The sequence below is a fragment of the Schistocerca serialis genome, chromosome 4 (genome assembly GCF_023864345.2).
Source record: "Schistocerca serialis cubense isolate TAMUIC-IGC-003099 chromosome 4, iqSchSeri2.2, whole genome shotgun sequence".
NCBI lineage: Eukaryota > Metazoa > Arthropoda > Insecta > Orthoptera > Acrididae > Schistocerca > Schistocerca serialis.
Genome location: NC_064641.1, coordinates 48,594,447 through 48,615,181, shown reverse-complemented (window position 1 = coordinate 48,615,181; position 20,735 = coordinate 48,594,447). Strand labels below are relative to the sequence as shown.

Sequence of the window (20,735 nt, the reverse complement as noted above, 5' to 3'; positions counted from 1 at the left end):
GGCCTTTCTAATACTGCAACAATTGTAATACACACCAAATAAACGAGACTGTTTTGGCACAAACGGTCTTTTTTGTAATGACAGAATATAATTCACAAAGTACCAATATCAAATGCCTATCAGGCCTACTACAAGCAAAAAGCCTTACATTAGGAAGTAGTTTCACACTTCATTCATACGCTGCAGTTTCTCAAGTATGAGATCGAAAAGCAGTAGTACGAAATTTTTATACAAACTTGGAATCGTCATATTGTTCCATAATTCATATCATGTCCCCGTTTCTTCTACTTCCTCGTCCTAACAAACTGTCTTGTTAGCACTAGTTCTGTAACTGTTACTGCCAATGTCAAAGCTTATTCGCAGGTTAACTCCACTAATTCTGCCAGAATCACCGGTTTAGCTATCCCGCGATTATTCTCCAGTAAGGCGTTGCTACATGTTTGTACAACGCGTATTCCGAGTTTCTTCCAGAATAGAATTTAAAGCGGCTGCTAGCCGGGGATTGTACAACTGGCCCTTACTAGTATAGCGATCTGCCCAAAAATTTTCTGTCAAACTTTCATTTTCTTGGATACACCGAGAAGGTAATACGTAATCTTTCTTACCTGTTATTCGTTTATTTCCACTCCTGTAGTCTGAATCTATGGATTTAGCTAGTAATTATAACAACGCTCATCATTCGCAAACCCAATCAACCGCACAATCAGACAGCGGTTGCCATTCATCCGTTCGGCCTTACTCTGCTCAGCTTGTATAGCCCCTTTTGTCTGTAGGAAACTTGGTTTCTACATGGGACGAGGATTACCCTGACAGAGACATCATGTACACTATGCACACATTCACAAATCAACTTACAATTGATTCAGAAATTAACTTAGAATGTGTTCAAAAATGTTCAAAAACTGACAGGGATGCGTTTCAAAGTCATATGAATAATCGATAGACTAACGTGCGCTGGATGCTAGTCGCTTTGTGAAACAAGGTTTTTTCCCTCAATAGTATGAATTTGCCCCCCACCCCCCTCCTACAACTGGGCCTGCTGCGCATGCAAGAATCTAGCAGCTTGGGTGCTCCAGTAAAATGTTTCCCGGTAGCATCTAGCTGCTTGCTGCGACTGCTTATTACATAGCCAACAGCCACATTTCTGTAGCCAGAAGCGGGAAAAGGTACTACTCAACTGTGGATGCGCACGATCCCGCTCGTAACTGCTAAAACGAATCTAATGTAAACCGTTATGGCGACAAGTTCATCGGAGGCAATGTGTTGTTACGGAACATTGCATAGTCTTCCTAAAGCCTTTGATACATTTTGCAGTTGGCAGACACTTGTATGAGCACTGTGTTTTGTTGCTGTATATGGCGCATTTCCTTTGCAATTTAAGTTTTATTTTTGTTTTTTCTCTCGTTCATGTTTTACTGTTGCAGTATTATTCTGAAATAGCGGTATACAATAATTTCCTTTGTTAGAGTATCGGTTCTTGCCAGTCAACATTACAAAAATTTAACTGAAAACAAAAACAATGAAAACTTCCCGGAATTCTAAAAAATTCCCGGGTTTTTCCCGGTTTTCTCCCGGATGAAAAAATTCCCGGGTTTTTCCCTGATCTCCCGGGTCGTATACAGCCTGGTAATATGAAGAAGGTGACAAGCAAAAAGCCCAATCAATCCATGACATACTTTGGTATAGAGAGGATGCTGTTCAATGTTACCAATCATTGATGAGTAACAAAAGCAAAGAAAGAGTACCTGGAGGATTTATTGCTGTACATCCTGCCTGCACATCACCATTTCTTCAAGAGCCTAGAATGTGACACTGCCACAAGAGAGCCACTTCAGCTTTGCAAGAACAAGTAGACAAATGAAAGTGAGAGTGTGTGTGTGTGTGTGTGTGTGTGTGTGTGTGTGTGTGTGTCTTTTTGGATCTGATGGGTGCCCAACAGTGAGGTGATCAGTGCCCTTACACTTATGAAAACAAACAAATGTGGAGATGAACTAAAAGTGTTGCACACACATGCACTCAAAATGACCACACTGTCACTCTGTATCACATGCACTCTCACATGCACTAAAACCAAACAGGAGGGACGAGAGCTAATCAAGAAATTAAAACAGAGAGGAAAAAAAAACAGAAGAAATAAAAGCACTCAGAAAAAACAACGGCGAGCCAGTCACCCTTTCACACATTAAGAACATCTCCCTAAAATCCTTTTAAAGCGTTGGACAGTTCACAAAACTAAAACTCTAACCACATTCGTTTGATCATTACATAAAATAGATGGCAAATCCGCGGCAGTCCGCTGGTCGGCAAATAAAATGCAGTCCAATAAAATGTGGCTCACTGTGATCTACGCAGTGAAAGCAGCACACACTGAAGGGTCCTACGCCGAAGTAAGAATCATGTGTCATAGGGCTGTGTCCTATGCGAAGATGAGTAAGAGGGATCTCGCCCCGGCAATGTGGCTGGAAGGAAGTACTCCACAGCCAAGTTGTGCGCTTGATGACCTGGAGCTTGTTATCAGTTATTGCCAGCCACTCATCTTGACTTTGTACCTCAACAGTGAGGTGATAGCATGCAGGAGGATAGCACACCAAAATACCAGAGGATCACGATACGCCTCCTCAGCTGCTCGATCTGCCCTCCCATTCCCCCTAATTCCAATGTTCCCCGGTTCCCAACAGAAAGATACCTCCTTCCCCAATCGTTGTAGTTGTCAGAGGCCATCCTGGATATTCTGGGTTACTGTACAGGTATCTGCTGGATACAAACGTTGGAGAGAGTACAGGGCACTCAGAGAATTTGAGCAGACGAGAAATCTAACACCGGGAGAACATCTCATCCGCTCTAGTTGTCGCAAAATCGCATATAATTCTGCATCAAAGATAGTAAATTCTGGAGGCAGTCTGACCTTGAGGACACGCTCCGGTTAAACAACAGAGCAACCAAAAGAGATCCCCTGCTTACACCCATCTGCAAAATCAACTACATGGTCGTGATACTCAGATAAAATGTCAGAGAATATTGCATTAAAAACGGAAGCAGGAGTGTTGTCTTTCCTGTACCACACCAAATCTGAAATCACTCCGAGTCTCTCCAGTAACACGGGTAGCAGACAGTTAAAAACCTGTATTTGGGTCCGCACTGGCTCCGTAACGAGTGACTCCACCACACGCTGCATGTGGATCTCAAATGTCATCATGGCTTGAGGGCGGTTGGAAAAAATGCATTCCAGCGAGCAACAGTATGGTGTAAGGGTGGAGTTGAAGCTGCGAGGGGCTTACACGCCTGACGCACCATGAGGAGCTGGCGCCAGGTGGTAAGTGGCGATTCCCCCTCCTCAGTACAGGTGGTCCGATAAGCACCTGTGGCCAGCCAAATCCCCTTATGATGGACAACATCAATGGTCCACAAGTAAGAGGGCCTCCCTGACCTATACACCTTGCAACCGTACTTCAGCCGCGAATGCACAAAAGCCCAATAAACTGAAGGAGACATGCCCTGTGCGCTCCCCAAGACCTGTGACTGAGGTACTTGATGAAGTTCAGTGCCTTCAGGGTTCTGGCTGCCAGGTCTATCAGGTGTGGTAAGCACGACAATTGAAAATAAAAAATGAGGCCCAGAAACCACACTGTGTCTCTAAAATGTAGGATGGTGTCCCCCATTTTCAGGGCAGGCAAATTAAAAAGACGACAATGATTAAAATGAACACACACATACTTATCTGTAGAAAACAGGTAACCCATCTTTGGAGCCCACTCCTCTAACCTCCGCACTGTAAGCTGCAAGTGATGGCTCATCATTGCAAAACTGGATGATGATGATGATGATGATGATGATGATGATTGGTTTGTGGGGCATTCAACTGCGCAGTCATCAGCGACCATACAGATTCCCAATCTTTATACAGTCCAATCTGGCCACTTTCACGAATGTGAGGACAACACAAACACCCAGTCCCCAGGCAGAGAAAATCCCCAACCCGGCCGGGAATCGAACCCAGAACCCCGTGATCCAAAGGTAACAATGCGAGCCACTAGACCAAGAGCAACGGACTGCAACACTGGAGGAGGAACAGACAACAGCAAAATAATCTACAAATAAGGAAAACTGTACAGGACTCCTTACCATGGATGTGATACTGTTGATGGCTATGGCAAAGAGAGTAACACTTAAAACACTGCCCTGAGAAACACCATTCTCCTGATCAAATAGATCAGACAGCGTGCCACCAACTTGGACCCTAAAAAACCGTTGAGACAGGAAAGACCTTATGAAGATGGGGATGTGGCCATGAAAGCCCCTGCTACAGTTGTGTGAGAATACAGTGTCTCCAAGTAGTATCATATGCCTTACTTATATCAAAGAATATGCCGATACAGTGATGTTTACGGAGGAAAGCCTGCTAAATAGCCGCCTCTTGGGGGATCAGATTGTCAATGGTGGACCGAAATCTTCGGAATCCACACTGAGAGCAGCTAAGGAGTTGCCTGGTCTCTAACAACCAGGCCAGACAATGGTCAACCATTCGCGGTCTTTCCTACACAGGTCATTAAGGCGATACTCTGATAACTACTGGGACATGTGCAGTCCTTTCCTGGTCTGAGGAGAGGGTTCAGAATTGCCTCCCCCCACATGTTGTTGAAGTTGTCTGTTTGCCATATCAGATTAAAACATTTGAGGAGTATTTCCTTTGATGCTGCTGGCAAATGTCGAAGCATGCTGTACCGGATTTGGTCATGACCGGGTGCGGTGTCACGGATCTCAATCAGTGCCGATTCGAGCTCCCACATGGCGAAAGGGGAGATGTAGACCTCAGAACTGTTAGACCTGAAGGCCAACTTTTCCCTCTCTATTGGTGCATGATAGCGATGAAATGTCGGATCCTGGCTTGCATGGGCTTTATAGTCTGTGCAAAATGTTCAACCAGCGTCTGAGCAATGTCTCTAGGTGTTGTTTGGAGGCACCCTGTTTCAGCACTGCTGCTATCGGTATACAGCTGTGTTTACTGGAAATCCTTCAGACGGCTTCCCATACTTCTATAGAAGAAGTGGAACAATTAATGGAGTCCAAGTACACTTGCCATGACCTTTTCTTACTCTCCCTCACAACTCGAAAGGTCCTAAGGTTGTCTGCTGTCGGTTGGCATTTAAAATGTCGAAGAGCCGTACGCCTTTCTGGATTGTGGAATAGAACTCATATGTCCACCAATGTGCTGGTCACTTCCTAAGATGACCTGAGGACTGTGGGATGGAGAGGTCAGTGAAATGATGGAACACTCTTGTGATGTGGTCGACCCATCCTTGGATGCTGTTGCACTGTTTGAAAACAGCCAGAATGAAGTCTGACGGCACTTGGGACAGCTTTTGACCCGAACATCATGAGCCTTTCCCTGCACTCTGTCCCTACGAGGATGCAGGGGAAAGGGGCATTGAGAGACACTCTGGATGCTTGCTGCGGAATTGTTGTTTGTCTTTTCTGGTGCAACTGCCTGGATTGCTTTGTCCTTATTCTTTTTCCCTTGACATGTACATATGCAAGTACAGGTGCTTGTTGTGGATACACTTTTATCTACTGTATCTTGCGTTCTTCAGCAAAAACAGGACAGTCTTGGCTCTAGACTGGGTGGTTACCAGAGCAGTTGATGGAGATCACCGGAGATGGGCATTCAGTGCCAGCATCACGAACGGCTTTTCCGCAGTTCCTGCAGATCGCTTCACCTCCACAACTGATCGTTGTATTGCCAAAACGCTGACATTTATAGCACCGCAGAGGATTTGGAATGTAAAGCCGAACATTAACCCAGCTATAAGTTGTTCAGGCAGTCTCAAAGAATTGAATGTGACAATGAAAGTGGCAGTCTTTTCAGTTGCTTCATTATTCCTGCACGTTCATTGCTACACATTGACTATTCCCTGGGATGCCCATTCTTGCTTCACTTCTGCTACATCCATATACATAAAATCTTGGCATGTGACAACGGCCTTACTGGAGTTGAGTGAGGTGTGCATCTCAACAATGATATCATAGTCACCCAGTTTCTGTGATTTCTTAAGGTCGTCTACCTGCTTTGACCTGTTAATTTCAGCCAACAATGAGCCATTGCTCAATCATATTACACATTTTAATGTTCCAGCAAGGCCTTTCAAAACCCTTATGGATATAAAAAGGGGACAATTTTTCAAATGTCCCCTCCTTCCTCTTTATCACCAGGAGCACATTGTTATTCGTAACTCCATGGGCCCTGTTACTGCAGTCCAAAGTATTCTTATTATCAGGAGGACTAACCTTTCATTCTTTTGGATGAATGGGTATGAATACTCGCAGGCAGTACACCCTTCCCCCTGGGAGAAGGAGATGATGATTTCAAGGGTTCCTTCTCAGTCCCACGAGCAACTAGGGAAATAAGGGTCCACTCAGACAGAGCCCTGCCTGCCTGAGTAAGCCTTATACAACTAAGCTGCGGTAGGTTCCCCAGAGGTTACCCGCTAATGACTGTTCCACCTCAATTGCCATGCATCCCATCAGTGCGCAGCACACCTAGAGACTGAGGTTCTTTTTTTTTTTTTTTTTTAATAGATGTTTATCCCATCCTCGCAATCTGGGTGGTCAAGCTAATATCCCCGTTTCCTGAGACACACAACATTCCACCGCCACGCCGCATGGTGGTCACTGAAGCATGCCCAGAGCTTACGGTGACGGGATTGGTGGTGCTTACCAGTTCCCAGCTCAGGAACCATGGGGTCACCAAGCCCGTACCCTACAAATCAATGCTGAGTCCCTGAGGGCAAGTAGACAAAAGTCATTACAGTTTTCTTTGAATCTGAATAACATAACTTCTTATTTGGAAATATTTCATACAAGCAGACACATGGAACATTTTCTTCTTTGTTTCCTAAATAAAAACTAAAGATCAGAATACACAGGTAGATGTAAATACAATACATTCAGTCCACAAAAGAATAAAGTCCATAATTTTATTTTCTTATTCAAGGTAGTATGTAATAACATTTAAAGATAATATATGAAAATATAATATATGAAAATTCACTATACAAAATATATTCTATCATTTGAACATTTTAAAATGGTGTAAACTTTTTCCTGTAACTAATTATTCAGCAAAAACTTTGTCTACTTTCCTAAAAACTTTTTTATTGTGACTTGATTTCCGTTTGCTCAGAATGCCTCATATATGACAAGTAGCATGGGAAGTTGTAAGTGTAAGATATCAGTAATGGGAGAAAAAGTTAATATTATGATGACCACAATCACAGTACAGAAAAATGCCTCTTGTTGAAGGCACTCTTGGTAACAATGCTTAAAATAATATACAGTGCTTCTTTTAGTCCAGGTTAAACATGTTGTCGTTGTTGTGGTCTTCAGTCCTGAGACTGGTTTGATGCAGCTCTCCATGCTACTCTATCCTGTGCAAGCTTCTTCATCTCCCAGTACCTACTGCAGCCTACATCCTTCTGAATCTGCTTAGTGTATTCATCTCTTGGTCTCCCTCTACGATTTTTACCCTCCACGCTGCCCTCCATTACTAAATTGGTGATCCCTTGATGCCTCAGAACGTGTCCTACCAACCGATCCCTTCTTCTAGTCAAGTTGTGCCATAGAACAATGTAACTTAAAAAGACAAAAATGATATGTTCTAAACATATGACAATAAAAATATTTACTTATTTATTAGTACAAATACAACTGCAAATATAAAATTGGAAGCAAATAAGAAACTTCTAAATGTACCAAGTCTGGCAATTTTGTTATGTTACTTCTCTCATATTTTCCACATTCAGTTACTCCAATATTAAAGTCATTTACATGGATGCACACGTACAAAGCAAAAGTACGGGGCAGCTGAGGGTGGAAATCTTGGATCACCCCACAAGGCATGTTCAAATTGCACATATAGTCTATTATTGCAAATGAATGTAAAATAATTAATTTTATTCATACCTCGGCAACTGTCCCATAATAATGAAGTGTATACTTTGTTATAGTGGGTGAAGTTTTAGAAGCCATACACAATGAAATAAAGTAGTGATATACAAAGATTAGTGTTATTTTATAGTGATCCCGGTGCTCATGAAGGAATTGGCAGTACACTTTTTTCAGGTACCATCATGGCATGTTTAAGATTCAGATCATGCATTTATGAAATTGGCATACAGCTGTTGGTTCATGACACCCGTTTCCTTGATATAGTTTAGTATCATGTTCATAGGAAAGTTATTACTCTTATGCCATGAGCTACTTACCATATATCTGCTGATGCTTTGTTAGCCTCCTGGTAGGTCTATTAATATTGAACTCATGCTCCAAGTCATAATCAGTTATCTCAAATTTCTCTACCTCATCGTCTGACATTGTTTGTAATAACCCACAGCTGCAATTAAACAGAATAACAATAAAAAAATCACAAGCTATAAATAAGTACATGAAACATACTTCACAGTTGCGAATGCGGACACCTATCAGCTGCATAAGGTAATGACAACAATGAAAATTTGTGCCAGATGATGATTCAAATCCAGATTTCCTGCTTTACATGAACAGTCACCTTAACCGCTTTGACTATCCTTGCACAACACTCACGGACAGACCCAAACTTCCATATGCCATTGTTCCTGCATCACAACCAGTACTCGTCCATGCATTATGTAATTCCCGTACTGCGGATAACATTTTAATTGCAGGTCGCTGCCTGGTATTGGCAGATAAATACAACACTGCAGTGCTTGTGCTGTTAACAACAGTGCAATGTTCCTTCGGACAGACTTTGCATAATTTGACTTAACAACGTAGGCTCTGCTTTATCATACCTATAAATAAGAGCCTCAAAATCAAATACACATTGACTAACAAATTCCTTCCATATCATAATGATAGAATTATTGGCAGAAGTACACAAAGTTATGCAATCAACAGAAGCAAAGTTATGAATTTTTCATATTCATGAAATAAACAAAGGTAAATGAAGTACATGGTTTAACTTCGTGATTTCAAAGAAACAATCCCAGCATTCATTAAGAGATTTTACGGAAATCATCAAAACATTCCAAATCTGGGTGGCATCTGTTGGCTTCAGCAATTCACAATCAAGCTGACATTTTTCAAGCTAACACACATCGTGCTACACTACGTGTAAGTCTGTCACCATTATCTTCATTGCAAAAAATAATATAAAAGTAAGGGAACCCTTATATAAGCTTTCAGCACACAGTGATACAAAAATGTGTCATACTGACCCGCTGCACCAGTTCACAGATTTTCCTCAAAAGGACCTCCCACTGCCTCCAATCTAGACTCATCAAAGTTCATACCACCTGGACTAATACAAAAGTTTAGTCTTTCCTGTCTCTAGTGAAAAAAAAAACTTGCTCTTCATGCCTCTGCCAACAGTTCTACCAATAATGACAACATATTAATTCTATGCAAAAATAGTGTCTATCAAATAATGCAAGCCATCAGTGTATTCCCTGAAGTTTCACGACATATTTTACATAATTGGTGTTTGTGATGTTTTTATTTGTATGTCATTCATGTTCTTTACAGCATGTCATTTAGTTACTAGGGGGGCAGTGACACAGATTGTGTTTCACAAAAGACGTACAGAGAGGAGGAGGAAGTGGGAGGTGACAGGGACAGGAGAGAGAGGGAGATATTTTGTGATCTGGTGAACCCAACAAATGTGAACTGATTTGTTTTTCTTTTTTTAACACATGGTGTATTATGTAAAAACCAAATAGTCCATGATCACAAGTACTTCTACTTGCGATCATACATTGTTTCCACAAGGCTAATCTGGGAAGTATGGTTACGAGATTTTTTTGAAATAGAAAAAATGAATTTATTTTAGTAAAATTTACATGCATTGTAGTATAAGTCTTGAATTGTTTTTCCACATAATCATCATTTACCTCAATACATTTTGTCATCCATGGGATGAGTTTTATGATTCCTGTGTCATAGACATCTCCCGCAGCCTTTTTCAGCCAGTTCTTCACATAGATTTTCATCTCGTCACTGCCAGAAAAGTATTTTCATGAAGATGTTCCTTCTATTTAGTGAACAGGTGATGAACAGGTGATAGACACTAGGTGCAAGATTGGGGTTGTGAGAGGGATGGCTTAAAACATCCTAACCAAAAGAAGTCTACAACTCCTGTGTTACATGAGTGGTGTGCGGAACCGCGTTGTCATGAAGGAGACAGACTCCCATTGTCAGCATACCACATAGTTTGTTTTGTATAGCTCTGCGAAGTATCTTCATGGTCTCACAATATCTTGCAGCATTTACCGTTTCACCTCTTTCCAAAAAAAATCAAAGATCGCAACCTCTTTTCTGTTCCAAAATACTGGCACCATGATATTCCGAGAAAAGCCTCGCGTTCAGTCTCAAAACAGTCAAGAAATCCAGCACTAGCACTGATTCTGTTCATTTTGTGTACTTTGGTAAGCATCTTGAGCACCCATCATGCACACAACTTCTGATAATTTAGTTGATTAGTTACAATTTCATGAACAATAGTTCGTGAAATGCTTGGACAAACTGCAAGCAGGTTGTCAATTGTTGAATGGCGATCATCAGAGAGAAAATGTTCAAGTTTCTTCACCACATGATCAGTCACAACAGATGACGTTCCACTTCTGCTTTCATCGTGAACTTCAGTCCTTTCAGAATTGAAATTCTGTACCCATTTTGTCACATACATCCTCTCCATAAACTGAAACAATTTTATGATGAATCGCAGCAACGTTCATGCCCTTAGCATTTAGGTAGCAAGTTACAGTGTGCATTTCACACTTGGCAGGAGCCAGAATGAGAACGCTCATTTCTAACAGTCACCAAACACTAACCAACAAGCTACTGATCGTTGGGAATGCTCTTTCCTTCCACTGGATTCCCACTACACAGCAGTGGCACCAACTTCCCCCACAGACATTCCAGGCTAAGGCTACATGCCTTGCAACCGTTATTTCCGGATAACCCTTATGCACCTATATACACCATCTGCCAACCAGTGCTTGGCAGTAGGCACCTTGTATCACTACCAGTCATTTCTTTTTTCCTTCACAAAACAGAATGAGGGAAGAACTATTGTCTATATACCTACATACGAGCCCTAATTTGACTTAAATTCTTGGTCTTTCTGCAAAATATGCGTTAGAAGCAGCAGAACTGTTCTGCTGCCAACTTCAATGCCTGTTGTCTAAATTTTCTCAATAATGTTCCACAAAAAGAACATTTTCTTCCCTCCAGGGACTCCCATTTAAGTTCACAATGCGTGTCCATAATACTTGTGTGCTGATCGAACCTACAAGCAGCCCACCTCTATATTTTTTGATGTCTTTCTTTAATCCAACCTGCTCAGGATCCCGGACACTCAAGCAGTACTCAAGATGTGGTCACATTAGTGTTCTATATGCTCTTGCCTTTACAGATTAACCACTTTTTCCTAAAATCTAAAACTCTTTCTATAAATTGAAGTTGACTATTAGGCTTCCCTATCATCGTCCTTACTTGCACATTCCATTTCATATTGCTTTCCAATGTCACACAAAGATATTTAATCAACATGACTATGCCAAACAGGACACTACTACCGCTGTAGTCAAATGCTACACAATTGTTTTTCATACTCATTTGCATTAACTTAAATTTTTTCTACATTTAGAGCAAGCTGCCATTCACCACACCAATTACATATTTTATCTAAGTCAGCTTGTCTCCTCATACAGCCAGTGAATGATGATACCACAGAGTCATCAGCAAACAGCCGCAGGCTGCTGGTCACTCTGTCTATCCGATCAATTACGTATACATAGAATAAACGCAGTCCATCACTCTTCCATGAGGCATTTCTAACGATACTCTTTCTCTGATGAATACTCACCATCAAGGACAATGTAGTGGGCTCTACTACTTAAGAAGTCTTCAAACTACTCACGTACCTGGGAACCTATTCCTTAAGCTTGTACCTTTGCTAACAGTTTGCTGAGGGGCATCACATCAGGTGCTTTCTGGAAATCTAGGAATATGGAATCTGCTTGCTGCCTTCATCCGCGATTTGCAGGATATCGCCACAGAAAGAAAAAACTAAATTAAGATTCCATATAGATCTGATGAATTATTTGTTTTCACCTCTTTCAGTTGCTTCTTGACACCTGGAACGCCTACCCCTACGCCCTCCATACAGGAGTCTGTGTGACGGTCAAAGAATGGTATGCTTGTACGACTCTCCTGTGTGAATTATTTCTTAAATGCATAATTTAAATCTTCGGCTTTCCTTTTGCTGTCTTTGTTGCCACCCCAAACCAATCAATGAACGACTGGATAAAAGCTTTCAGTCAACTTAGTGATTTTACGCGGGACTAGAATCTCCTTGGGTTCTTGGCAAGATCTTTCACTAAAGCATAACAGTTGTTGGCATAACAGTTGTTGTATGCACTGCACATCAATCTTTTTACAGACATGCTAATTTCCACTAACTTGAGCCTGTTACCATTTGTGCAATTTTTTTTAACCAAGATTGGAACAGTCTCTGTTTCCTCAGCATTTTCTGAATTGTATTATTAAACCACAGAGGGGGGGGGGGGGGGGGGGGGGACCTTTTCTGTCGTTAATTCATTTAAACTCAGCACATACTTCTCCTGAGCGTATTTACAATCCATTTAAAATTTGCCCATAATCTCTCTTTGTTCATTACACTGAGCCTAAAAGATGTCAACTCATTATCTAAGTGGGATGGTATGAACTGCATATCTGCTCTTTCTAGCATAAACGGTCTCCTAGCATTCTTGATAGATTTATTAACTTTAGTAATCATTGTCACTATGATGATATGATCACTAATTCCTATCTCTAAAATGACTCCGTCAATAAAGTCAGGCCTATTTGTAGCTACTAGGTCTAAAATATTTCCACTGCACATGGGCTGCCAAAGTAGCGGCTCAAGACAGTTTTTGGAAAACGTGTTCAAAAGTACTTCAGAAGACTGCCTGTATGTACCACTTCCAACAAATTCATAGATGTACCAGACTACACGCAGTAGGTTAAAGTCGCCACCACCTTGAATAGCATGATGTGGATATTGCTGTGCTACTTCACAGAGGTTTTCTTCGAATGACTGTAGAACTTTACAGCAGAATCAGGTGGCCAGTAAAGATATCCAACAATTAACTTGTGTTCCGAGAGACATGTTACACAGACTCATTTTTGACCTTGATAGATACAATATTCTTATTGACTGCAATGAATATTCCCCCTTTGGCATCTAATCTCTTGTTCTGATATAGAATCCATGCCTCGCTAAATAGACGTATTGTTAAACTGTGGATCACTACTATCTTAAAGTGACTATGCCACCTCTCACCACACTGCATATTAGTTACAATTACATCCCTGGCAAAAACCTCTATATTTAAACTATTATCTGCTGTTTTCATGTTACTAACAAGAACATCCATATCTAAAAATCACTACTCCGTGGAGATATGTTAGTTTGTCATTTATTGCTTTGTAAACATTTTTGGGTGCTTAGTGGTATCACTGATTTGTCATTTCTTGAGTTTTGTATTTCCACGATGTCACTGGTGTCACTCTGTTTACTAATCTCCAAAAAATTAATGTCTTCTTCAACTTTTCTGACTACCAATGACAAATGAAACACAAAGACACTTTCTAGGTTCTCTGAGGAAAATAACTTCTGTGAATGTAATGGAGGAAGAATTTTTTAATTTCCACAGTATTTGGGAAAAAAAATTAAAAATAAATAAAAAAGCCTGCTGAAGTAGTAAAGTCAAGGTCAATACCATTTTGCAGTTTCAGCAACATTTTACTGCATCTTTTGCATAATATTTTCTTTATCAATTTGAAAACAAAAGTTGAGGAAAACATTTACATGGCTGCACAATTTATGTATCACTTTAATCGTATAAAACTCGTATCTTTGCGAGCCTGTTGCTACAATTGGAATACACAAATCATGGCCTGCACCTGAATAGGAAGGGGAAGGGCACATTAGCTGAAAATCTTGCAGAAAATGTAAGGGGAGCCACAGGCACACAAGAGAATATTCCTGCGATTACTGGAGTCGGAGGAGCACTTCTTTTTAGGTTAGAGTCGGATAGTATAACGAATCCACAGATAGACCCTTCACTGTATGAGTACAAAATTGAAGAACAATCAATGGAAGCAGTTACTCCATAAACTATTAGGAGTAAGTATTTGGAGAAAAATGCCTGGGAGAATGTGTATGGAGCACTTTGAAGTGAAACAACAATATTAAACAAATTGCGAGTAAGGCAGATGCCAGACTGAAATTGGAAGAATCCTTTGGAAATGTTGCCCCTCAACAAAGGAAGTAACTTACAAAACTCTCATTTCATCAATTCTTGAATACTGCTTTTCAGTATGGGATCCGTAAAAGACAGGCTGCTACAGGAATTAGGGAAGATAAGCACATTTCATTACCTGTTCACTTATTAAGTGCAAAAGCATCATGGAGATGCTCAGCCAACTCCAGTGGCATATACTGCAAGAGAGGCATTATGTGTCCCACTCAGTCATTTATTATTCCGAGAGCGTGTGTTCCTAGAAGACTCAACTAATATTTTGCTTTCTCCTACATATATCACACAAAAAGACCATCAATAGAAACTTAGAGAGATTCGAGAGCACATGAAGGCTTACTGGCAATTATCATTCCTGCGAGCCATATGCGACTAGAACACGAAAAAGGGAAGGGCAATGGTACATGAAGTACCCACCACCACACACCATATGGTAGCTTATGGAGCATAGATGTTGAAAGAAATCAGAGCAAAATACGAATATAGTATCTGTAGCAGCTTCCAGAAAAATAAAATCAATTTGTTTCATCAGAACTTTAGGGAGTTGAATAATGAGGTAGATGGGCTTCTTATATGCCTAGCAGATGGGGAAAATCTGAGGTGATACATGGTCTGTGCTTCTCTGAACATCACGTTAAAGTATGGATGAAGAAGTTGAATACCAGGGATTTTAAACTTGCATCATTTTTGTCTACAGTTGACATGGAAAAAGGACGACTTGCAAACATATGTAAAAATTGGACATAAAGTCAGAAATATGTTGAAACAAATAGTTCTTGGGTAGATCAGAATGTAGAAGTATGTGCTTGTGAATTGCTATTGCAGAATACTTTTCTGGTAATTGTAAAATTATCTTTGCGAAGCTTTCAGCTATTTATGAGAAATACAAATGCATTATCGAGCTACATGTCAGACAAGAAGAAACAGTTAGTAGCCTAAGATTTCAATGTAGACTTCTTAAAAGATACGAACGGAAAAAGGGACTGGAATCATTATTTGGGTGTTCCAGCATAATTTCAGCAAACAGTTTGCCAACTTGTGTGTAGAGAGACAGTAAGACATTGATTGGTAACATTTATAATGTAGAACTTAGGCTGGAACAATTAGTGTGTACTCTATTATTAATTGAGTCTCTGATCATGATGCACAATATAACACCTTACAGCCCTGAGGCTGATTCATACAAAGCAATAAGGCTTTTTACTGGGAACAGGAGTATGTTGAAAAAAGTGGTAGGGGGTGAGCTATGTATAGAAAGAGATGCTAATGTCAATTCAGTTTATTCCATAGTAAATTTCTGTTAATATTTGAAAGCTGCTTTCCTGAACAGTTATCCGGAAGCATTAAAAAACAAGTAAGCTATGATAAAGAGATTTAAAATATCATGTAAGAGGAAGAGGGAACGGCAAGAACAAGTCAGTACCGATCATTACTTGCATACTACAAAAATACTGGGGTCAACGGAGGCATCTGACCCCACCCGTCAGCTTTGAACCATGACGTAAGGGTGTTGTGTTGTGTGATGTCATGGCGGTGTGGAGTTTAGTTTATGAGTGTGTTGTGTTTGCAGATGTCATCTTGTTGCGGTTGGTGATGTCCTCTGGTGGTGTGTGTATGGTCTGCGTGTTATGTGGTGTATTGGGTTCATTTGGGTGCTGGTGCTTGAAGTGTGCATTTGTCAGTCGTGACTGTTACAGAAGAATGGAAATTAGTTTCAGTGAGTTAAGAATTAAGTTTCTGTTGTGTTTATGTCATTGCGGTGTCGTCTGATGTTATTGGTTTGTTGTTTGTCGCATGGTAAGTCGTTTAAGTCAATTTGTGGCTTCTTTTGTTAGGTATGGATATGACTTCTAAGTTTAATAGTGCACATCTGTGGGCTGAAATGGGGCACGACATGTTGTCCGTCATTAAGTTCCCGCAACTTTTTGGACCCATGGCGGACATAGTGAAATGCAGTGTATGCAAGCAGATTATGAGGGTTGGTTGGTTTGTGTGTGTGTGTGTGTGTGTGTGTGTGTGTGATTGGAGTGAGTGACCTAGTATGTAGTGCAGAACTTTTTTGTGGTAAGTAGTCTTTTCTTTTGGGTCTATTGTCCACGTGTTACGATGTTCACATAGGACAAAATGAGAAGAATGAAGAACAGAGCGCAACTGCTGACGAACCAACACAGTCTACTAAGAGAGAGAATGATAAAACTAGACACAGGTTGTGTAGAGAAAGGAAACATAAAAATATGGCAGAAACAAACCATACCAGTGAACTAGGATCTTACAAATGTTCCCCGACATTAGGCAAAGCTGTACATAAGGCAAAAAAATCACTTCCAAACAGTCCAAGGAAATGGACTGCTGTTGTCAGGAAACTGGTTAAGGTTGGTTGGTTGGTTTGGGGAAGGAGACCAGACAGCGAGGTCATCGGTCTCATCGGATTAGGGAAGGGCGGGGAAGGAAGTCGGCCGTGCCCTTTGAAAGGAACCATCCCGGCATTTGCCTGGAGCGATTTTGCGAAATCACGGAAAACCTAAATCAGGATGGCCGGACGTGGGTTTGAACCGTCGTCCTTCAGAATGCGAGTCCAGTGTCTAACCACTGCGCCACTGGTTAAGGAACTGGATCTTGCTGACATTAAAAGAAATGTTAACATATCCCCAAAAGGTTAAAGAAGTTTGTCAACTGAAACAAGAAATAAAGTAGTTGAGTATTTGAGTCCAGATGATGATAGTCGAGCTACTCCTGGTATTCATGATGTAAAATCTGTTAAAGACTGTAGAAGTAGAAAACGAGAACATGTTCCGAAGTGGTATATGATTATGACTGTTGGTGAGGCCTATGAGGAATTTAAGAATTCAAACCCCTATATCCATTAGGAAAGTCAACATTTTATGAACTAAGGCCAAGTCATGTACTACCAGTTTCAGAAACACCTCATAATGTGTGTGTATGCAAATACCACGCAAATTTTAAATTTCTACCTGAAAGCAGTTCACATGTGGTTACAGTTGCTTCAGAAAGTTACTTGTGATGTAGAAAATGAGGATTGCATGACACAAAAATGCAGTAAGTGCAAATGTGACCTCTCATTGTGGTTGACTGATGATAAAATTCTGTCCTGGAAGCAGTGGAAGGACTATGATGGAGTGCCAAAGTTGGTGGAAAATACATCAACACTGAAAGCAGCCACTGAAGAGTTAGAGGACCAGATGACAACATTTAAAAGGCATTTCTGGATAAGAGAAAAACAAGCCAAATATTTTGAATCTTGTAAGGAAGAGCTTACGAAGAACTATGTTGCCACGCAAGTTGACTTCGCCAAGAACTTTTCTTTAATGTCACAAGATGAAATTTAGGCTGCACATTGGAGCTATACACAAATAACATTATTTATGTGCTATGTATGGGATAGTCTAAAGACTGTTCTTCTTATGCAATTGCAAGTGGTTATCTTTCACATGACAAATTTGCAATTTGGTGCACATCTAAAACAGCAGAATCGAAATTTACAAGTTCATATTTTTCCTGACAACTGCACTGCACAGTTTAAAAATAAATTTATATTGTTCTACCTCTGCTGCACTAAATCCTGTTTGGGAGTTGAAATTGAGTGGAACTTCTTTGCTGCTTCATACGGCAAATGGGCTGTTGATGGGATAGGAGGAACAGTGAAGAGAACTGTTTGGAGAAGAATCAGAAGTCGGACAGTGGTGGTGAATGATGCAAAGTTATTTTCAGATTATGCAAGTGCTAAATTGAATGAAGTTCACATTCTCTTCGTTTCAAGCAGTGGTGTAGACAAGATAAAGGAATGGCAGTCAAGGCTTTGAGAAGATGTCATTCCTATTCCTAAAGAGCATTCTAACCATTATTACAGAGACTATGACAGTCACCATATTTTAGCTGTGGAAACATCTGGCAGTGAAATGAAAAGATATGAAATCTTTCAGGATATCTCTAAATCCAAGAAAAATTTTGTGTTTATTCAGATTCTGAAGAGAGTAATGTTCAAGATAACCAAGCAACATCAGAAAATGAAGTACTGGCAACCATAAATGAAACTAAGGAAATTAAAGCTGGAACCTTTTTAATCATCAAGAGGGGAAATGGACAGCATTTCGTTGCTGTTTGCCAACCAGCGTGTGGGGCCAATGCAATCAAGGTTATGTTTTTAAAACCATGTGAGAAAGAAAACAAACTCTTTTCTGCTAATGAAAACAACATTTCAATTGTTTCTTTACAAAAGAATGTTGTTAAATTTTGAATTCTCCTGTGATTCAAATGAAAGGAAATAAAGTTTTTATTACTTTCATGAAACTATTTAAGACTGTATTTCTGTGTATATTTCTTTAGTTAGCTAGTTGGGTATTCATTCCTTAATTTATTTGAGCATGGCAATGCTTCACTCTCCATATTGTGTATTATGTTGAGCTAAGAGAGAGTGAGCTGCCTGTTAGTCTCTTTAAAGAACTGCATCTTTTTTATTAATTTACACCAACAACAGTTTCATTAAGCAATGCGATTTTTTTGTGCTGCAAAACTTGTAATAAATACGTTATCACCCTTTAATTCTCTTAAATATTGAGAGAAATTTGTCACATCCGTCACATAATTATGTCACACCCACAACAGCGAAAATTATGTTATTACTTTGAAAATAATGTAAGTTTCTTTCTGATACTTTCATGGCTAATGCAGTAAGTTTTCAGTATTATACAGTTATTAATTTGTTTACATATAATCATTCAATTCACTGATTTTTCCCTGTAATGGTCAATGTGCTACATTGCACCTCTGAATTTTGTCACACCCGCGACATATGATTTTTAAAATAGGTTTCCATCAATTACAAAAAGAAAATTATATTCAGACTTAGTAATGTAATCAATTTCCTTTTAGATGATATATATTGAAAGAGGAATCTTTAATATGGGACATTTTAAAATTATCTACAGTCCATTTCTATAGTTCAAGCGTCACACTCATGACTACGGAATCTGTCAAGTAGCAACTCCCCTTTTTCATAATATTGCAAACAAGAAGTTTAGTTCCGCATCCTTTGCATTTGGAAGTTGAGAAGTGGGTTTAGTGCACACCCTCTTTTAACAATCTTAGAATTCATGCACGTACTTTTCACTTGGCTTTGTTGGTGGTATAAAAAATCAACTTCATCTGAACTTTTTTTCTATCAACACTAATAATACATGTCACAAAATAATTATATAGTACGCATTGTTTCTTTATTTGGAAACGAGTTATGGGCTACAGTACGATATTGGATCGCCCATGCACCACAAAATCTTGGTTGTTGTGACAATGATCGGTAGCGTACACCAAGGTCTTGGTAGGCTGGATGGTGACAATTTGATTGAAAGTTAACGAATCAACGAATGTGAATGTCACATCTGTGGTAATACATTGGCCTCTGGCGTAAGAAAAGGACAACCGGAGTTAAGAAGTGGTGGTTCACTTTAATCATATGTTTCGGTCAAAGTACAGATCTCTGCAAGTTAACAATACTGTATGGTTGGACCAGTCTTTACTGGCAGTTACACTGACTTACTGTAGGAAGGTAGTTCTTAAATTGCAAAAATACGGTGGTAATAAGGAAGCAATCGCTACTTCACTTTTTTGCTAAAATATATTTCTCCTTACCTCTAAAGCATGCTACAATGTATGATACGCATCATATTATACACAATAAAATCATGTTTTAATTATTTTCACTCATGAAAACTTATACGATCATATATATTTTTCACTTTTTAACAAAATCTTGTCTACCGGAGTCTCACAAATCAAAGACTTGATACGCATAATAATTGCAACCACAGATTCATATGTAACTATCGTCTCAATCGATACAATAATTTCGATTGTTACGCACCTGCGAATGTAATCAATGAGTAAGAGCATAGCCAACTAAACAAGCCAAAGCACGCTTTTATTGTTATTTCATCCCCTTCGATGCACATGGGTGGGGAAGGTGGGGAGAGGTTGTCAGCGGTATAATATTCGGCTCTTCAGCCAAGGGAATTAGAAAATTTGTAATTAGAAACAAAATTTGAGTCTGTTTTTTAATTGTAAGTTAAAATCAAAAACGGACAGTTAAAAAACAAAAATTTATACAAGTTAAAAACACACTTTAGTAAGGTGAAACTCTTCTGATTAAAAAGCACATTAAAGCAATGCACTTTCACTTAGTCTAATCTTAAAATATGAAGGGCCTGCACTGTGTGAGAAATATTATTGGAGGAGAGATTGTGTTCCATATAGGGTTGATGGGAGTGGATAAAAGATAGAGATGTATCAAATAGGAAAATTATGGAGACGACATGTACGACTTGAGGTGGATTGTGGGAAATACAATCGGTGGGAAAGACTGAGGGT

At 39.8% G+C, this 20,735-nt stretch overlaps 1 protein-coding gene across 1 annotated transcript in view; it reads right to left on the bottom strand.

Annotated features, from left to right (window-relative positions):
- The window catches only part of LOC126473782 (tuftelin-interacting protein 11), a 145,559-nt gene extending 125,414 nt beyond the window's left edge, over positions 1 to 20,145 (bottom strand). Inside the window, exons 1-2 of the mRNA XM_050101050.1 lie at positions 20,001 to 20,145; positions 8,259 to 8,386 (exon numbers count right to left, since the gene is read on the bottom strand). Of these exons, the coding sequence (XP_049957007.1) occupies positions 8,259 to 8,367 (109 nt within the window). The 5' untranslated portion in view covers positions 8,368 to 8,386; positions 20,001 to 20,145. The remainder of the gene's footprint in view (positions 1 to 8,258; positions 8,387 to 20,000) is intronic.
- Between the last annotated feature and the right edge of the window lie 590 nt (positions 20,146 to 20,735).